The sequence below is a fragment of the Crocuta crocuta genome, unplaced genomic scaffold (assembly GCF_008692635.1).
Source record: "Crocuta crocuta isolate KB4526 unplaced genomic scaffold, BGI_CrCroc_1.0 scaffold273, whole genome shotgun sequence".
In the NCBI taxonomy this organism is placed as follows: Eukaryota; Metazoa; Chordata; class Mammalia; order Carnivora; family Hyaenidae; genus Crocuta; species Crocuta crocuta.
In genome coordinates, this window is record NW_027529425.1 from 4,028,896 (window position 1) to 4,047,701 (window position 18,806).

The window sequence follows — 18,806 nt, forward strand, 5'->3', positions numbered from 1 at the left end:
TTTATTTATTTTGAGACAGAGAGGATGAGTGGGGCAGGGGCGAGAGAGGGAGAGAGAATCCCCAGCAGGCTACGCACTGTGCATGCGGAGAATGTGGAGCCCGATGTGGGGCTCGATCCCACAACCTGAGAGATGACCTGAGCCGAAACCCAGAGTCAGATGCTTAACAGACTGAGCCACCCAGGCGCCCCTCTATTTCCTTTTCCTTTTCTTTTCTTTCTTTTTTTTTTTTTTTTATGAAAGTAGAGTTGTGTATGCTTCAGACCTCACAAAACCAAGACCCATCGCCAGACGCACACAGTCGTTCCCTTCTCTGTGGTATCTGCGCATTTTCCCATGGTTTGCAGCGTCCTGTTTAAGTTTACATTCAGACATCTTCTCGAAAGGCTGGGGCTTCCAAGCCTCTGGGCCACTTTGGGTTTGGGCTGAGCCCCTGGGGCCTGTGCCTGAAGTAGGAGGCCTGGTAGGCCAAGTGTCCATGGAGGGTTGAGGTCCTCCGAGAAGGTGCTGGCCCAGAGCCGGGCGACCTGCCAGGCAGGCTGCGTATGTAAGTGGCAGAGGGCTCGCACTGGAGGGCCGCCGGTGTGGCATGCAAACTTGGGGTGCAGGTACCACCTGCGGTACTGCAGTTGTGTTTGACGGGCCCACCAGTGGAGGCCACGGCAGCTCTGGCCTCCTTAGGGCTTCACAAGGAGACTGGCTGCACATTCCACAAGGGGAGAGGAACGAAGCTTAGGAGCCTGACTCACGGAGGCCGAGGAGACCCCTATGTTAGGATGCTGAATGCTTTCGGTGAGCTCCAGTCTTCGGCAAGTTACCGTGTAACAAACAGCTTTGCAGTGGTAAAGCATAAATGACAGGCTGAAGGGCCGGAGGAGCGTCCCCCCCCCCCCCAACCCTCAAAAGGGCAGGCATTAGTGTTTGGAACCTAGGCTTTGGTGCGGGAAACCGTCTAAGGCATCCTGAAGTGCTCTGACTTCTCTGTATGACGGCTGACAGATCCTGGCTGGTTCCAGAGGGCCTGCTTCTGAGCTTCCTTCACAGCAGCCCTGGAGGGAGGGAGACACTTAGCTCTTGTGACAGAAGCTGAGGTGGATGGCCCACAAGAGGCCTGAGTGTCAGTGTTGGAGGCATCATCTGCCGCGAGTTCCCCTCCAGCGGTCAGTGTGGGCTCCCCGGTGACTCTCTCCTGCCCTAGGCAGACAGCCTCACTTCCCCAAAGCCTCTTCCAAAGCCAGTGACCTCAGCTGAATGGGTGCGGACGTTTGACACAGTGAGCGTGGGACCTGGGTCCCTGTTCCCAGAGCCTCAAGAGAGTAGACTTTTCTTGGCCAGTCTGCCTGCTTTTGTCTCTGGCGAGGGCAGGAACATAGAAGTGGGGTGCAGGAGTTAGGCGTTGGGTCTGGTTTTTCAGTGTCCCCGACTTGCTGCAAAGCCTTGGTGTTGATGAAGTAGAGACCGTTGTCTTTTTCACAGGCCTTCCTGTTCCCACAGCTGTGGGGAGCCTGGTAAATATCTCTGTAGAATTGTCTGCCCCTTTGAGCTCCAGGTGCATTTGAATTATGATTTTTAGACACACCGAAGTGTCCCAGAGCCATTTTCTCATTTCCCCAGCAAGATTGCATCTCTGGCCTGGACAGGGCCTGAATACCAGGCTGGATGCTGTGGGTGGAATGCACACATTCCAGTCATGCCTCTGCTGGTTCTGGAAGAGCCCTTCTGTGTCCATCGTGGTCGTGCGGACATGGCAGTGCTGCTGTCCCCGGCTGCGACCAGTGAGGAGCGGCACTTTGGGGCATCTGGTCACTTACCACTCTGTTAACATGCTTGTGACTTCCCTGTTTTCTTACATCCATGTGCTGGTGGTTAGTTTCCATGTCAGAGGCTGTGGCAGAGGAGAGGCTGGGCTGCGGAGATCGGCTTGCTGCCCTCTCTGGGCCACCTCCCATGACACCCAGCCAGCCCCGTGGCGACTCTGCCAGGCAAGCGTCCTCATCCCCACGCCTGCGGCCACTCTCTCCTGGCTGCCTACCACGCAGGGCACATGCGCCCCGCACTTCCCAGAAGCCAGAACCCTGCGGCGGAGTGTGTCTTACCTGTTGGTGACCTCATCGTGCTTCCCGGTAATGGCTTTCCTTGAAGGGTGCTTTGGGCCATTCAGACTTGCTTTGTCCCCTGTGGGCCCTGCCAGCTTCAGTCATAGTCTGGCTCAGGTGCTTCAGTGGGACTTGGCCGAAGGTAGCATGCCTACGGGCTCTGTTGGGGCGCCAGGCCCTGCATGGCCTAGCCTCATTTCTTCTTGTCGCTCGTGATGGTCGCTGCTAACCCACCTTATGTTTTTCTCGCAGGACCCAGCCTTTGCCCTACTGTTGGCCAGAGCCCACAGTCCTTGTCCATGAAGACTGGCCCACCATGTTTTATGGGACCCACTTCATCATGTCTCCACCTGCCAAGAGCAAGCTGAAGCGCCAGAGCCAGCTGCTGTCCAGCATGCTGTCTCGGACGCTGAGCTACAAGTACCGCGACCTGGACACCACCTTCTCTAGCCTGGGTGCCAGCGACGACCCCGCGGAACTCTCCACCCAGCTTTCGGCCCCTGGCGTCCTCAAGGTGTTCGGGGACAGCGTCTGCACGGGCACCCACTACAAGAGCGTCCTGGCCACCGGCACGTCCAGCGCCCGGGAGCTGGTGAAGGAGGCCCTGGAGCGCTACGCCTTGAGCCCCGAGTGTGCCAGCCAGTACGTGCTGTGTGACGTGGTGGGCCAGGCTGGTGACTCGGGGCAGCAGTGGCGGGCCGAGTGCTTTCGGGTGTTTGGGGATAACGAGAAGCCCCTCCTGATCCAGGAATTATGGAAACCCCGTGAAGGCTTGTCCCGGAGGTTTGAACTGAGAAAGAGGTCAGATGTGGAAGAGCTGGCAGCCAAGGACGTGGACACTATGACGGCAGGTGAGAAGGGGAGAAGGTTCAGGAAAAGTGGGGGCTGGCCAGGGGAGAATGAGAAGGTAGAGGCTCAGGGATCCATTTGGGGCAAAGGTCAGGAAGGTGTGTTTCTCTGTGGTGGCTTTAATCAAGCTGCTGTGGAGACTGCAGCCCGTCTATACTGCAGGGCGCGCGGGTGCTCAGTGGCCCCTGATGCAGTCTTACAGTGTCGTAGGGCCAGTTCCTCCTTTTGTCCTGCTCCCCAGTTGTGCCCTTGGCCTCAGGGAGCTGTGCACAGCCGCGCAGGTGGCCGAGGGGTGATGGGAAGTCCCGTAGGGCCCGGGGCCCCAGGGGAGTCTTTGGGATGGTCCAGTGAAGGCACATGGAAGTCGAGTCTCCAGAGGCGACGGGGTGCCAGGGGCGCTTGGAGGCCTGTGGGCCATGCTCTGTGTCTGCCTATTCAGCTGGCTTGGCTGGTGAAGAGAAGTTGATTATCTTAATATGTAAATGCCATAAAACATTGTTTTCTTCTAGTCCTAGAAGACTCTTCAGGGTATCTCAGACCACAGTTGACTTTTTCTTCATTTCTTGTAGAAAATGGTGGCTTTATGCAGAAAAGGGACTTGCCTTCTGTGGCTCTGAGCAGAAGGATGTTTGACGGCCTTAGGGGACTTGTCATTTGATTTCATGATACCCCAGCGTCGAACGGGGCCTCGAGCACTCCTGATCTGTCGTGTGTGTCCCCGAGGAGTTGCAGATGCTCATTTTCTCTAGTTCTGCCTCTGGTGTGGGCCTGTTTTGTACCTTCAGTGTGGAGATGAGTGGTGGGACTCCCAGGGACTTGGGTCACTCAAGACTGATGGGGACCTCCATGTCCCACAGTCCAGGGGTGCCATGGTTGGCATTCGGCAGCAGCGGCCCTCTGTTACCTTGGGCAAATTACTTCACCTCTTGTGGCCTCGGTTTCTTGATCTGGAGAATGGGCATGACTTCACAGTCATGGGCATTAGTGACGTATGCAAAGCACTTAGCATGGTGCTTGGCGGACATGCAGGGAGTTAGAGAGCTGTGTGTCATTGTTAACATTGCCTGCACGTTGTGAGCAGCTTGTAGGCAGAGTGCGCTGAAGACGGAGTTGGGGCTTCTGCTGACGGGGGCGAGGGGGGATATTTGATCACTGACGACATTTGGAGTGGCCGGCACGAGGTAATGAAAAGCTGGCCAACTCTAGCTGATATTGTTGCAATCAACTCTCCTTGGACCAGCGCCCTAACGTCCCCACCCTGTGGGCCTAGGATTTGGTGTCCATCCTGCCCTGCCTTGCCTCAATCCAGAGCACCCTGGGCCCGTCATCAGAAGACGCCTCATGAGGCCAGGCCGACCTGCTGAGGGGCCACTGGTGTTCAGCTCGTGAACACCTGCTTGGTGTTTTCTTTTCTGAATGGAGGGAAAAGCATGTGGGTCCTTGTGCCCTGGGTGCCTGGCTAGGACCTTGGAAAGCTTGCTCTGCACAGCTGAGGGTACCGGGGTCACAGGCCATCTGTAGGACGTGGGACTTTGTCTCCTGTTCACCAACCCCTTAAAGACGGCGTTCCTTTTACATCAGTAGAGGCGAGAGGAGGCCGCATTGTCCACGGCCTATTCAACTTAGCATTGGTTTTGTAAAACCTTTCAAATAAAGAGTCCATTGAATGGGGCTGGTCTCACTGACACACTTCGCCGGGCCGGAGGCGGCTTGTGTTACCCGCCTGAAGAAGGCCTCCGGGACCCCGGGGAGTGGTCCTTTGCTGCTTGCTTCCCCTGGGGTGTGGTCTGGGACTGCAGGGCCTCCTGACCACATGGTCCCCCTTGCCAGTGGACGGCGGAAATGGCACGGTGAGGCCTACGGAGGCCGAGCTGTCTGAGCCGACCCTGAGTAGCTGAAGTGGGTGTTCGGTGTGGGCTTGGTGTTTCTGGGTCACTTGATAACAAGAAAGAATCCCCGACTTGCTGGCGTGCCCTGCTCGGGAGACGCGCCCAGGGCTCGGCTGTCCTCTGGGTGCCCGGCTGGCCTGTGGGCCGCTGTGAGGCTGCGCGGTGCTGAAATCAATGCCCATAGAGGTGGAGCATTTTAGTGCTCAGGACGGTGGTGAATCTTCCGCAGAATGGTGCTCCTGAGCCTCTCTGTGCGTCTTTCCCCAAAGGGCAGGGGACATCGCTGTAGCTCTAGTGAGCCAGCTGGAAAGAGGTGGAAGAGGGAAGGACTGCCTGTGTGTGCACACGCACATGCATGTGTGTGCTCATGTGTGCAGGTGTGTGTGTGCATCTGCGTTTGTGCACATGTCCAGGTGTGGGCATGTACGTGTGGTGTGTCCACGCACAGGTGTCTGTACGTGCAAGTGTGTGCTCATGTGTGCAGGTATGTGTGCGCACCTGTGTATGTGCACACTCAGACATGTGCGTGTATGTGTGCTGTGTGCACACGCAGGTGTCTGTGTGTGCAGGTATGTGCACGTGCATATGTGCACGGGTGCAGTCGTGTGTGTATGTGTGCAGGTGTGCACACATGTGTGTGGTGTGTGCACACGCAGGGGTCTATGTGTGTAGGTGTGTACATGCACAGGCGTGTGCGTGTATGTGTGGTGTCTGCATACAGGCAGCTATATGTGCAGGTGTGTGCGTGCATATGCATATGCGCACGTGCACAGGCGTGTGTGTGTGTGTGTGTATGCGTGCTGTATGTACACGCAGTCGTCTGGGGATGAATGCTGGCCTTCTCAGGCTCCAAGAGCACCGTCACTGTGCTTTTCCTCACCCCGCTACTGTCCTCACGGTGAGGGGCTCACCTGGTTGGTAGTGTGCTGCAGTCCGGAGTCAGAGTCAGCCGTAGCCCACGCCCAGGGCGTGCATCCGGGCTGCTCTGTGGAGCTGGGGAGCAGCTGGAAGCGGGTGCCGGGTGCTGGGAGCCCACCGCAGGCCCCCCTCCTGCAGACTCACTGGGGTCCCCTCACGATCCTGGCGTGAAGGACGGTGTGCCAGAGGCTTCCCCGAGGCGCAGGGACGAGGGTCCCCGGGCTCTCCTCTGCCATTTGGCCCACTGTCATGCACCCCTAGTAATGCACTAGGGCACCTGGGGTTTCGTTTTCCATAAATACTGCCTTTTTGCAGCTGCTGGCTCCCCTCTGATTTCTGGAGTATCAAAATACTGCGTCCCGGCTCCGGGAGAGAGGTGGCTGCTGGGGGTGGGGGAGGGGGAACAATGCGCTCCCACGTGCATTTTCCCGGGAGGCTGGCGTCGAGGGCCTGGAGCACTGACAGGGCTCTGCATCTTGTCACCCCCAGAGACAATAATCACTTCTGCGCACTCGGGGGAGGGGTGACAGCCGGGCCATGTGGTCTTTGTCAGTGGCTTGGGGAGGGTGAGAGAGAAGGTGCATTTGTGTCCCCAGGACGGAAGCGTGTATTTAGCTTAGATTTCTCAAGCTCAGCCTCACGGACATGTTAGGCTGATGGTGTGCACAGGCTGCCCCGGAGGGCATTCAGCAACGTCCCAGGCCTCTGCCCACTCGATACTAGCGGCACCCCTACCAGCCGTGGCAACCAAACGTGTCTCCGGGCGTTTCCAGGTGGCTCTGGGGCAAACTCGCCCTGAGCACAGAACCAATGATCTGGACCTGGTGGCCACACTGCATGGCTCACCGTTGGGGCCAGTGGCTGTGTGCCTCTGTGACCCTCTGGCCGCGCTCTCCCTCCTGGGGCTCACTGAGGGCTTGGGTGCTCTGAAGCCCAATGTCCTGAGGGTGACATTAGGAGCCGTTTTTCTGCCTCTGGATGCCTGCTGTGTGGCCCTCAGAGGCTTGGCGTTGTTCTGTCCCTTGTGGGCGGAGACTCCTCCTCTACTTCGGGGTCCTCTTTGAAGAAAGCAAGCTTAGCGTGGTTCCGAAGCAGCTGTGACTCGCGGTGTGCAGGCCACGCCACTCCAGGCCTCTCTGCCTCAGTCACTGGGCTTATGACTAACCGCCCTTCAAATGTCTGTACAGTATGGAGGCATACAGTAGGTGCTCATTAAACGCCTGTTGAAGTACTAACGCATAGAAGGAGAGCAAACTCCTCTCTAAGTCTCACTTTCTGTGTGCATTCAAGATTCCAGAGTTGGGCTCCATTTTCTTTTATTTTTAAATAATTTTAATGTTTATTTTTGAGAGAGAGAGAGTGCAAACAAGCAGGGGAGGGGCAGAGAGAGAGGGAGACATAGAATCTGAAGCAAGCTCCAGGCTCTGAGCTGTCAGCAAGAGCCGAGCGTGGGGCTCGTACTCATGAACAGCAGGATCATGACCTGAGCTGAAGTCGGACACTCAACCGACTGAGACCCCCAGGTGCCCCATCCATTTTCTTTGCTAGAGGTTGGGGACTGTGTGATGAGAGGGTGGTGTTCTGATGCTGTGGCAGTCCTCTGGTGCACGCTGTGGCTTTGAGAGACCAGGAATGTGTCACTTGGGTACCTGATGGTGCAACCTGCTAGCCTCCCTCTCCTTTAGGCCTACCAGAGTGGCACGTGGTGGCAGAGAGGTCATCTCTGAGCACCTGACTCTGAGTATGTGGCTCCCCCCACCTTCTCCTCCATGGATGGGCAGACAGGGCCTGGACTCCAGTGACAGGCAGGGACGTTGAGGCTGCAGGGGAACCCTCCGCTGTCTCCACCCACTGATTGTGCACCATGAACTCTGTCCACATGTCCCCAGCCTCTCTGTGCTTTTGACATTTTTTCTTCTGCTGTGGATCTGATCTTTAATAACTTCTCTCAGGATGAATGAGGTGATCTGGATTTTCTTCTCCTTTTATTTTAGGAGTAATTGCCTCGTGGGTCTTGAATGAGACTCCTTGAGTGTATTTGCAGTGATGGAATCATTGTGGGCAGCTTTTATCTTACGTGGTTTGGTAAAAAGCAAGACAACCCCTAACTTTCCTCATCAATCTAAAAGTAGAAAAGTAATTGAGCTTAAAAGACATTTTTGAGGAGTTTTAATTCAAAGAGAACATTAGGTTGAATGGCTACTTTACTAACAGCCCATTTCATCCTTTAATTCACTGTGTAGATTGTTTTAAAAAGTTCAGTCTTCAGTTTCACAGAGAAGCGCAGCGTTGGAGGTGACTTAACAGCCCTGTTCCTGGATGCTGGGTGGCACCTGCCCAGGGCCTGGCTACCAGCAACCCCCACCCCTCCTGGGACTTCCCACCACATCATATGAGGAGCCTCCCAAGCCAGGTCCTCGGTGCTTCCCACAGCAAACACAGGGGGAGGGCATAGCTGGTGTAAAACGTTAGAAAGACGTAACATATAAGAGGAATTTAGCCAATGAAGGAAGTCCGCGCCTGTGGGCATACAGGCTCTCCTGGGGTGTTGGAGCTGGAAGGGATTAGGAGTCAGGTTGAGGGGATGAGCAAGAATACCTACTCGACACCTGTCAGCCCCTTAGCCCCACAGACCTCCACCTTCACATTTGGCCCCCAGTTGGGATGCTTACAAGGTGAGAGCAGATGTTTATCGGTTGGCATGAATAACTAGTGATTGCATGAACCAAATAGCACAGGACTCATATTTTCTAAAACCTCTTTTTTAGTTTTCTTGAAATTGATTTTAAAATTCTAGAAGTATATTTAAAACAACTCATTAGCCCGCATTTGCTGTCTAACTAGTACAACAAATCCACCTGGTTCTCAATGCCCTTCTGTGTTGTACCAAACTGCCATAAAGGGAATCAGCCTCTTTATGTTTTAAAAAAATTTTAATGTTTTATTTATTTCTGAGAGAGAGAATGACAGCATGAGCAAGGGAGGGTCAGAGAGAGAGAGACACAGAATGTGAAGCAGGCTCCAGGCTCTGCACTAGCTGTCAGCACAGAGCCTGATGTGGGGCTCGAACCCATGAACTGTGAGATCATGACCTGAGCCAAAGTCAGACGCTCAACCAACTGAGCCACCCAGATGCCCTGCAAATCAGCCTCTTTAAAGGGGTCTTGAAACAGGCTGACATAAAAGCAAAATTTTGTATTTGGTTAAATGGAAAGAGAGATCTCACGTGGGTTAGCTGTGTGAAGCTTTTCCAAGAAGTATTAACGTATTAACAACTGTGTTTTATTAACACTTAAACCTTGTTCATATCTGTTGGTTCCCAAAAGGGACTTATAATTTTGGGGAAAGATTTTGGGGAAATATTTAAATCATATAGAATGGGTTCTCTCATGGATTTTTTTATTTATTTATCTATTTATTTTTTTATGGAGAGAGTAAGCATGATTGCAGGAGGGGCAGAGGGAGAGGGAGAGAGAGACTGTTAAGCAGGCTCCACACCCAGCATGGAGCCCGACAGGGAGTGGTGGGGGGCGGGGGGCTTGAACTCACGAACCTGAGCCAAAATCACGAGTTGGACGCTTAACTAATTGAGCCATCTGGGTGCCCCCTCTCACAGTTTTAGATAATATACTCGTATACACAGAGAATGCCAGCCAACTATCTTTTCTTCCTTCTGAAGGTTGAAGTGGAAGAAATGTTTCCTGAGGTCTGTTCAGAAGAACAGGACACTGTTCACAAGTGTCCAGAGTGAAAGCAATAGATGAGGCCCAAGTCCACCTTCTTTGCAGTGCTGTCCTTGCACAGAGTCCGACTTTGTGAAAGAATACTGGTTCCCAGGTGCTCAAGATGGGTGTGAACAAGATGCGCAGGGGTAGGGGATACTGACCTCCTAAGCTCTGAGCTCGGTTCTACACCATGGTAATTGAAGGCATGTGGTGTCTGGACAGGAACATCCAAGCAGATGGAAGGAACAGAGTAGGGAAGGCAGAGGCAGACCTATGTTGACTGACCCAGTGGGAATTTGGCGCAATGTAGATCGCATTACAGACTGGGGGAAAGCATTTTGTGAATGGTGTTGGGATGCCTGGCTTCAGCCAAAAGGAGAAAGATTCCATAGAGGAGGCTTAAAAGGCAAAAGCCATTAGGGGAAAAGGTAGATGCATTTGACTATATCAAAGTTTAAACTTTCTGTTCAACTAAGGACACTCTATAATAAGATGAAGATCGACCTGTGGTGCCATACATTTCACTCAGGCATGGTTTTCCATAACGTACATACCCATTCCCCTAATCCCAGGCACTCGGGTTGCATCCAGCTTCTTCCCGCTACAAACAATGGTGCCCCCACCCTCTTGAGGGTCTGTGCAGAGTCCTCTGAGGGTATTCTCGCAGGAATGAAATTGCTGGATTATAGAACTATCCACTTTGCTTCCTAGTAAGCGGTGATGGGCAGCGGCTTCTCCAGAAAGGCTGTCATAACAATGGTGTGCTTTCTGGTGTGGTCCTTCCACATCCTTAGGCACGGAGTAGGAGCCCCGGCCCACAAAAATCTCCCGTGGAATCACTTTCAAGTCAAAAGGTGCTGTCATGTTAACATAGTAAGGGTCCTAGAGGCATGCAGCCATAGAAACTCCCTGTAACCAGCTGGTATGAGTAACTGTGAACTGAGTCACAAAATGATTTCCCAAAGGTCACGATGTGTAGATTTAAAACTGACCTCTACCTAATCAGAATTCCAGAAATGAGTCTTCTGGATATTGATTAGCTGGTGCCTTGAAGGAGAAAGAATTTTATTTTTTGTGCTCATTCACTAATTTGTCAGCAAATATTTGCTGAGTGCTACTCTGTTAGGTACTTGAGTAGGTGCTGGGAATACAGCAGTTAACAAAACAAACAGGTCATGTTCTCATGGAGCTTAAGAGTCTAGTAGGAAGTAATGACAAATAATCACATGAAAAACATAATTACAAATTGTAATATGTGCTATGGATGAAAAGCACATGTACTGATTTTGCATGAAGGTTAGGGAAATTCTCACTGGGGGGGCTAAAATGTAAGCCAGTCTTAAAGATAGCAACAACACATTAACCAGGTGAAGAGCAGTAGATACTTGGTGGGGTGGGAAAAGCTTTCTGGGCAGAGGAAAGAGCTGTGTACAGACTCAAGGAGGAGAGAGAATGAAGCAAATGCAAGGCACTGAGAGAAGGCCCATGTGGCTGGAGCATGGGGGGAAGCTATGGGCAATGAGGCTGGGGAAATGGCCAGGGGAAAGACAAAACTTGGGTTGTTGGGTATTTTAGATTTTACACTAAGTATAATGGGAGGCTACGGAAAGGGGTGAAATACCACTCTGGCTCTTAGGTAGAAAATACTTGAAAAGGTCAGTACTAGGAGATTAATTGGGTTATTGTAGGAACCTAGACGAAAGTTGATAGTAGCCTCCAGGAGAGTTCGGAGGGAACACGTAGAGAGAAGTGTATGAATCCCAAATATATTCTGGAGGTAGAATCACCAGTATTTGTAAAGAACTAGATGTCGAGTGTGAGCAAGAGGGAGATGTCGAGAACGACTGCCAGGTTTCTGGTGTGCCCAGTTGGGTGGACAGAGATGCCATTCACTAAATGGTGACTACTGAGAGAGAAACAAATTATGGAGGGAAGAGCAAGAGCTCTCTTTAGACCATGTTAAGTTTGAGATAAGGAAGTCAGATAAAATGGATGTGGAGCTTAGAAGAGAGTTTGTTACAAAAACTTGAATTGAGCTGTAAATAGGTGATATTTAAAGCTGTGAAAACTGAGATTAGGTAGTGAATGTATATACAATAAGGAGAAATGAGGGCTTAATTTGGAAACTGGAGTAAGAGCCTTTAGAGGCTAAGTAATGGAGGAGCAGGCAGCAAATTAGGCTGAGGAGAGACCAGAGATGTACAAGATAGCACAAAGAGTGTGGTGCCATGGAGGCCAAAGAGAGTCTACTATAGGTCAAAAAGGATGTAGACCATTGGATCAAACAATATGGAAGTCACCAAAGACCTTACTGACAGCTATGCTGCTGGAATGTTGAGCACCATAGTGAAGTGGGTTGAAAAACAGGTACTTCTATTTTTTGCAATATGTGGAATGACTTATCCTAGAAAATCTTTCTTTATAAAGTACCTGGAAGTGTTGGTTGAAATGTAACAAACAAACAAACAAACCTCCTTTATGATGCATAGCAGAATACCTAAGAAAATAAGGTAAGTCAGCAAAGTTGAAAGAACCCTCAAATAGGTACTTTGAACCCTCAGAATCTTAGCTGATTCTAAAGCTGTAATTGCTCTGGAGGCATTTGCTGTTCTTTATAACCAAGAACCTTTATTTTAGCAGCTGCCCAGAAAGAGACAGAGCTTCAGGACCTAAAGAGGTAGAGAGTTGGGGCTGAAACCCTCCAGATATGGTCACAGCTCTCAAAGGGCGACACATTTAATGAAGAGATGGAACAGGAAGAACTTGCCACCTGGTGAAAGGAGATGACAAAGAGTTATCTATCTTCCTTCCTTCCTATTTTATCTATCTATCTATCTATTTATTGTTTTATTTATTTCTGAGAGAGAGACAGACAGTGTGAGCAGGGAAGGGTCAGAGAGAGAGGGAGACACAGAATCGGAAGCAGGCTCCAGGTTCTGAGCTTGCTGTCAGCACAGGGCCCGATGCGGGGCTCGAACTCATGAACTGTGAGATCATAACCTGAGCCGAAGTCGGACGCATAACCGACTGAGCCACTGAGGCGTCCCCTTCCTTTTTATTTTAGAGGGAGACAGAGAAGCCAGGGAGAGGGACAGAGGGAGAGAGAGAATCTTAAGCAGGATCCATGATCAGTGTGGAGCCTAAGGCAGGGATTGAGCCCATGATCCTGGGATCATGACCTGAGCAGAAACCAAGAGTTGGATATTCAACTGACTGAGTCACCTAGGTACTCCTAGAGTTATCTTTCTTGACCTGGGGTCTGGGTAGGGAAAACTTCCCTAGAATGGAAAACTACTCTCCTCTCACATGTGTTTGGGATTCAAAATGGCACTACTCTGGTAATCTGGCTAGTCCTTGAAAGAAGAATTAAATTACACTGTACGATTTGATAATGTACAAGGATGTCTGGCAGAAACAAAGCAAATCTTCTTCGGAAGGACTCCACACAGGTATCTCAAGCCTCACCAGAGATGATCTTACAATCCCAAAATTACAAGACACATGAAGTGATGCTGGTTTGAGTCAGTAGAAACTGAATCAGATTATCAAGAATATTGAGAGTAGGAACCATTAGTTATAGAATATTAAGTAAGTTTAGTGTTTAATGAATAAAAAGCTAAAAAGAAAACAGGAAAGACTAGAATGCCTTCCAAAGAGGCAGGAAAGATTTGGAAAAGAACAAGATAATGCTTCTGATAATTAAAGATGTAAGTATTGAGAGGTACCTGGGTGGCTCAGTTGGTTAAGCATTGGACTCTTGGTTTCAGCTCAGGTCATGATCTCTTGCTTCATGGGTTTGAGCCCTGCATGGGGCTCCATGCTGTCAGCCCAGAGCCTGCTTGGGATTCTCTCTCTCCTTCTCTTTGCCCTTCCCCCACTAGTGTGTGTGCACACCCTCTCAAAATAAATTTTAAAAAAAGATGTAAGTAGTGAAATGGATACTTCAGTGATGGCTTAAACACCAGACTAACTGCATCAGAATTAGAGAATTGAGAGGTAGACCTGGCATCACCCAGGAAGAGAGAGAAGGTAGGAGACATGGAGAACCCAATGAGAGAGTATCACATGTCGCATGAAGAGCATCAGAAGAGTGGGGAGAGCATATTCCAAGGGCATACCTGAGAATTTTCCTGAGGGCATGAGTTGAAAAGCACGAGTCTTACGATTCAGAAATCACAGTGTATGATAAAGGAAAAGTTCATCCCTTGACACATAGTGGCGGTATCACAGGTCGTGGAGGGAAGAGAAGATTTTTATGGCTGCCAGAAAGACAGGTGAGCAGGTCCGCCAGACCGCAGACTTCTCAACAAGAGCCGTGGAAAGAAGAGGCAGCAGTAGGACCTTAAAGGCTGTGAAGAACACAACTGTCAACCAAGAGTTGCAGACACATCTAAACCACCAGGCAGGTACCTGGCCACGGAGGACGCAAAGGGGGACACTTTGCAGCAGTGGACCCTCACTGCGAGGAGTCTCTGAAGGACGTGCGTTAGGGTGAAGGCCACCTGAAGCTGCTCCTGGAGAGGAAGTAGATCTGAGGTATAAGAAGCAATGGAGATCAAGGCAGCAGATGGTAGGTGTGTGTAAACAGTATTGACAAGGTGCACCCCTGCCCACCCTCACTGGCATGAACCGTATGGAGGACCGCCCTCTCTAAAACTACAATTCCCGTGAGGCTCCGCGCGCCGCGCCGGTGCCGTGGCCTGCGTGGCCATTCTAGAACGCAGCGCCAAGGGGCCCGGCGCCATGTTGGGATTTAGGTGAAGGCAGAGAGGCTCTTGAAGCGGCGGGAGCGGGTTGGACCTGGGCTGGGAGGAGCCCCGCCCCNGACCCGGGCATCGGCCGCGGAGGTCACGGTGGCGGGGGACGTGGCGTGGCGGGGCCGGTGCTAGAGATGATGCCGTTTCCGGTGACAACTCCTGGATCACAACAGACCCAGCCGCCACCCAAGCACTACGGCATCTCCTCCCCCATCAGTTTAGCAGCCCCCAAGGAGACTGACTGCGTACTTACCCAGAAGCTAATTGAAACCCTGAAGCCCTTTGGGGTTTTCGAAGAGGAAGAGGAACTGCAGCGCAGGATTTTAATTTTGGAAAAATTAAATAATCTGGTAAAGGAATGGATACGAGAAATCAGTGAAAGCAAGAGCCTTCCACAAGCTATAATTGAAAATGTTGGAGGGAAAATCTTTACGTTTGGCTCTTACAGGTTAGGAGTGCACACGAAAGGTGCTGATATTGATGCGTTGTGCGTTGCACCAAGACATGTTGACCGAAGCGACTTTTTCACCTCATTCTATGATAAATTGAAACTACACGAAGAAGTAAAAGACTTAAGGGCTGTTGAAGAGGCGTTTGTACCAGTTATTAAACTGTGCTTTGATGGGATAGAGATTGATATTTTGTTTGCTAGATTGGCACTGCAGACTATTCCAGAAGATTTGGACCTAAGAGATGATAGTCTGCTTAAAAATTTAGATATTAGATGCATAAGAAGCCTTAACGGTTGCCGGGTGACAGATGAAATTTTACATCTAGTACCAGACATTGACAACTTCAGGTTAACTCTGAGAGCTATCAAATTGTGGGCCAAATGCCACAATATCTATTCCAATATATTAGGTTTCCTAGGAGGTGTTTCCTGGGCCATGCTAGTAGCAAGAACTTGCCAGCTCTATCCAAATGCAATAGCATCAACTCTGGTACGTAAGTTTTTCTTGGTATTTTCTGAATGGGAGTGGCCAAATCCGGTGCTACTGAAAGAGCCTGAAGAACGGAATCTTAATTTGCCTGTATGGGACCCAAGAGTAAATCCCAGTGATAGGTACCATCTTATGCCCATAATCACACCAGCGTACCCACAGCAGAACTCCACATACAATGTGTCTGTTTCAACAAGGATGGTCATGATTGAGGAGTTTAAACAGGGGCTTGCTATCACACATGAAATTTTGCTGAGTAAGGCAGAATGGTCCAAGCTTTTTGAAGCTCCAAGCTTCTTTCAAAAGTACAAGCATTATATTGTACTTCTAGCAAGTGCACCAACAGAAAAACAACATTTAGAATGGGTGGGCTTGGTGGAGTCAAAAATCCGAATCCTGGTTGGGAGCTTGGAGAAGAATGAATTCATTACTCTGGCACATGTGAATCCTCAGTCATTTCTGGCTCCTAAAGAAAATCCTGACAAGGAAGAGTTTCGCACGATGTGGGTGATTGGGTTAGTGTTAAAAAAGCCAGAAAACTGTGACATTCTCCGTATTGATCTCACCTATGATATCCAGTCTTTCACAGATACAGTCTATAGGCAAGCAGTAAATAGTAAGATGTTTGAGATAGAAATGAAAATTGCTGCAATGCATTTAAGAAGAAAGGAACTTCATCAGCTACTACCTAATCACGTGCTTCAGAAAAAGAAGACATATTCAATGGAAGGTGTCACTTTGACAGCTCTGAATGACAGGAGCCTTGAGTTGTCTGTAGACAGTGAAGAACGCACATTTGTGCCTTCACCTACTAGCATTATGAAGACCGGCCCAATGACGGGCAGCTGTCAGGGCAGAAACAGTCCCGCTCCCGCTGTCATGGTGGCATCTGTGACCAATGTGCAAGTTACTGAAGTTTCCTTGCAACAAGTGAATCCCAGTGAGAGTGTGGGTGCATTGGGGGAAAGCATTCCTCAGTCTGCCTCACAACCAGCCCTTTCTCTGCCACCAAAGCCCACCGTTGCTAGAGTTGTCTCCTCAACATGTCTGGTAAACCATCCCCCCAGGCCTTCAGGGAGCACTGCAACAAACATAGCTAATCCTATAGTGGGAGTCTAGTGGACATTCTCACCTCATCAAGGACCAAGGAAACTAAAAGAAGACGAACAATCTCATAAAGAGACAGTATAACTCCACTAGAAACCACTCAGATTGTGGTTGGATGTGCGAAACATCCAGTACAGAAGGTTCCAGTATCCCTGCTCTCCATGCAAATCCTGCTCCTGTTACTAAGAATTCAGTAAGACAGATTGAACTGATAACAACCTCAAGGGTCCGTTAACCATATCTGCCAACTCAACCTGTTGTCTTCAGACGCTACAGGAGGAGAATGAAGGGTACCAAACTAGATTTGACTCAAAATAGATTTAGCCTTATTTGGTAACTTCCTTTACTTGGCTAATCTTGATTGGAAGTCCAGGTTGGTAGATGAAGCTAGAAGTACTATTATTAATGTGTCAGCAGCAGTTATAGTAACTATTTTAAAGGACTACTGCCCATAAAGAGAGGAAAAAAAAAAAAGAAAAAACCCTCCAGCTATATTTGTACCCGTGCCTGACATCTGGACTGGATTTATGTTTGATGCATTGTTGGGGAAAATTTGCAATACAAATCGGTATCAGAATTCCTTATACTGATGATGCACTTTATATATATATTTTATTAGAAAGTAGAACTAATTTTAAGTCTTCCAGCTTGATGAATTTTAGTTTTTTCCTAAAGAGCTTTCTTCATTACTAATCGTCAAGTAGGTTACCGTTGCGCAGTGTGTACTCAACTTCAGAAAAAGTGTAAAAGTACATCTCACTCGGTCCCCGCGAGGTAGCTCTCACCCTTTAAAAATGAAACGTCAACGCATAGGGTATGTATTTGACATTGAAGCAGTAGTCAGTCTTTGGTTTTGTTGGGACACAATCACGAAATGATATATTGGTCTTATCTGTAGAATTGTTGCAGAGTGCATACAACCAGCAATCAAACAGCAACTATGGTCTCAGAACTAATGAAGGTCCATATTCTCTTGCCCTTAATCATTTCCCCTCAAACAGAAAAGCATTTTGCCTCTCCCTTCACCCCAACTCCATTCTCTTTGCTTGTATGCACAAAGTATGCTTGTATGTGGATTCATGAAAACACCTGAAATGCTAGTATATTCTTAACAATGATGTGAAACCAACAGTCCTGTGGCCTCATGGCACAAAAGACTGGATTTTGACTCCATGGCTAATATTTTACTAGAGCTTTCCTAAAAGTAGCCAGTTGGAAGACATGTCATCTGTCGGTCCTAGTTGAGCTTTACGTATGAAAAACTTTGTATGCTCCACAGGATATCTATTTGTAGTAAAGTTAATTTCCATTTTGAACATGTAAGCAAAGAGCCGTTTTCCTCAAAATATTTAAACTCAGTTTCTATTTTTAAAGGACTCGTTAAAATTCATCAGTAAATTTTTTACATGTAAAAACATAAAAAATAATTTCTAGCAAGCATTTGACATCTAGTGAGCATTCTGTTTTTGTTTTATCCTCCAAGAAATTTGGAATACCTTTCTTTAAATTAAAAAAAAAGACCACTCATAATTAAGCAGCAGCACATCCATGTTTGGGAAACATGAATGGCCCAGATATAGATGAATGGAAACTTGGTCTGCCTTAATCGGAGCACAGTGAGCCTGACAGTTTTTCCAGTCAGCCTGGTCCTGATTTCTGGCCTCCCCCAACTGTGTCCTTTCTACCACATGTGCATTTTTCATACTAAACTACAATTTCTTATGCCCTTTCCCTGTCCTTCTAGATTCACTTTCTAAGTTTGGAATGGTCTTCCCTTTAGGCTCTGCAGTAATTGAGGCTTTCTTTTCACCCTTATTGTGTGATGTCAAGTACCCAGCATTCCTGTTCTACACGCCTTTACCCTGTGAAGTCACCTTACCCCTCTGGCACGATAGGTTAGGTGCAGAGTACACAGTAACAGGGTCTTTCAGGTAGCCATGGGGTCAGGTAGGAATTGCCAGGCATGAATCTAGTCTTCTCATTTTGTTAACCTACGGCAGGGGTTGGGGGGGATTAGTTTAAGTATTTCATGTAACTCTACTTGTTTAACCAAGCTGAAAACTTGGAACTTTCTAGTTTTCATTACCTGAATATCAGACTAGTTTTTTTTTTTCCACATGATGTATGTAGTATCTCAGGATTGAAGTTTGTTTTATAGCCCCTGTACCCCTTGTATTTTTCAAGCACTATCTTGAAAACAGATGATGTATTTCTCCATTAAAAACACAATAAAAATAAACAGCAAAGAAGCATTCTGAGGGGTTTAAATCTGACCGAATTCAGATGCTCTTACATTGTTGCCAAGGAGGATAAAGACACGGAGATTTTTTGCTTTATTAGGTCTAGACCTCATGTTATAATATGAGGGGAACATTTGAAAAGGTTAAAACTTCAATAAGGTAAAAAAATGGAGTGAAAAAAGTTTTAATCAAAAGAGGGTAGGAAAGGGGCACCTGGGTGTGGCTCAGTTGGTTCTGTCAACTCTTGTTAATAGGCTCAGGTTGTGATCTCCCTGTTGTGAGAT

At 49.0% G+C, this 18,806-nt stretch overlaps 2 protein-coding genes across 2 annotated transcripts in view; both read left to right on the plus strand.

The window, feature by feature from the left end:
- Positions 1-18,806, plus strand: part of RADIL (Rap associating with DIL domain) — an 81,424-nt gene that overhangs the window by 21,726 nt on the left and 40,892 nt on the right. The window contains exon 2 of the mRNA XM_077758841.1: positions 2,349-2,947. Within this exon, the coding sequence (XP_077614967.1) occupies positions 2,413-2,947 (535 nt within the window). The 5' untranslated portion in view covers positions 2,349-2,412. The remainder of the gene's footprint in view (positions 1-2,348; positions 2,948-18,806) is intronic.
- PAPOLB (poly(A) polymerase beta) lies at positions 14,329-16,920 on the plus strand. The gene has a single exon (XM_077758763.1). It carries the CDS (start codon positions 14,369-14,371, stop codon positions 16,292-16,294), a length of 1,926 nt encoding a protein of 641 aa, XP_077614889.1. The 5' UTR covers positions 14,329-14,368; the 3' UTR covers positions 16,295-16,920.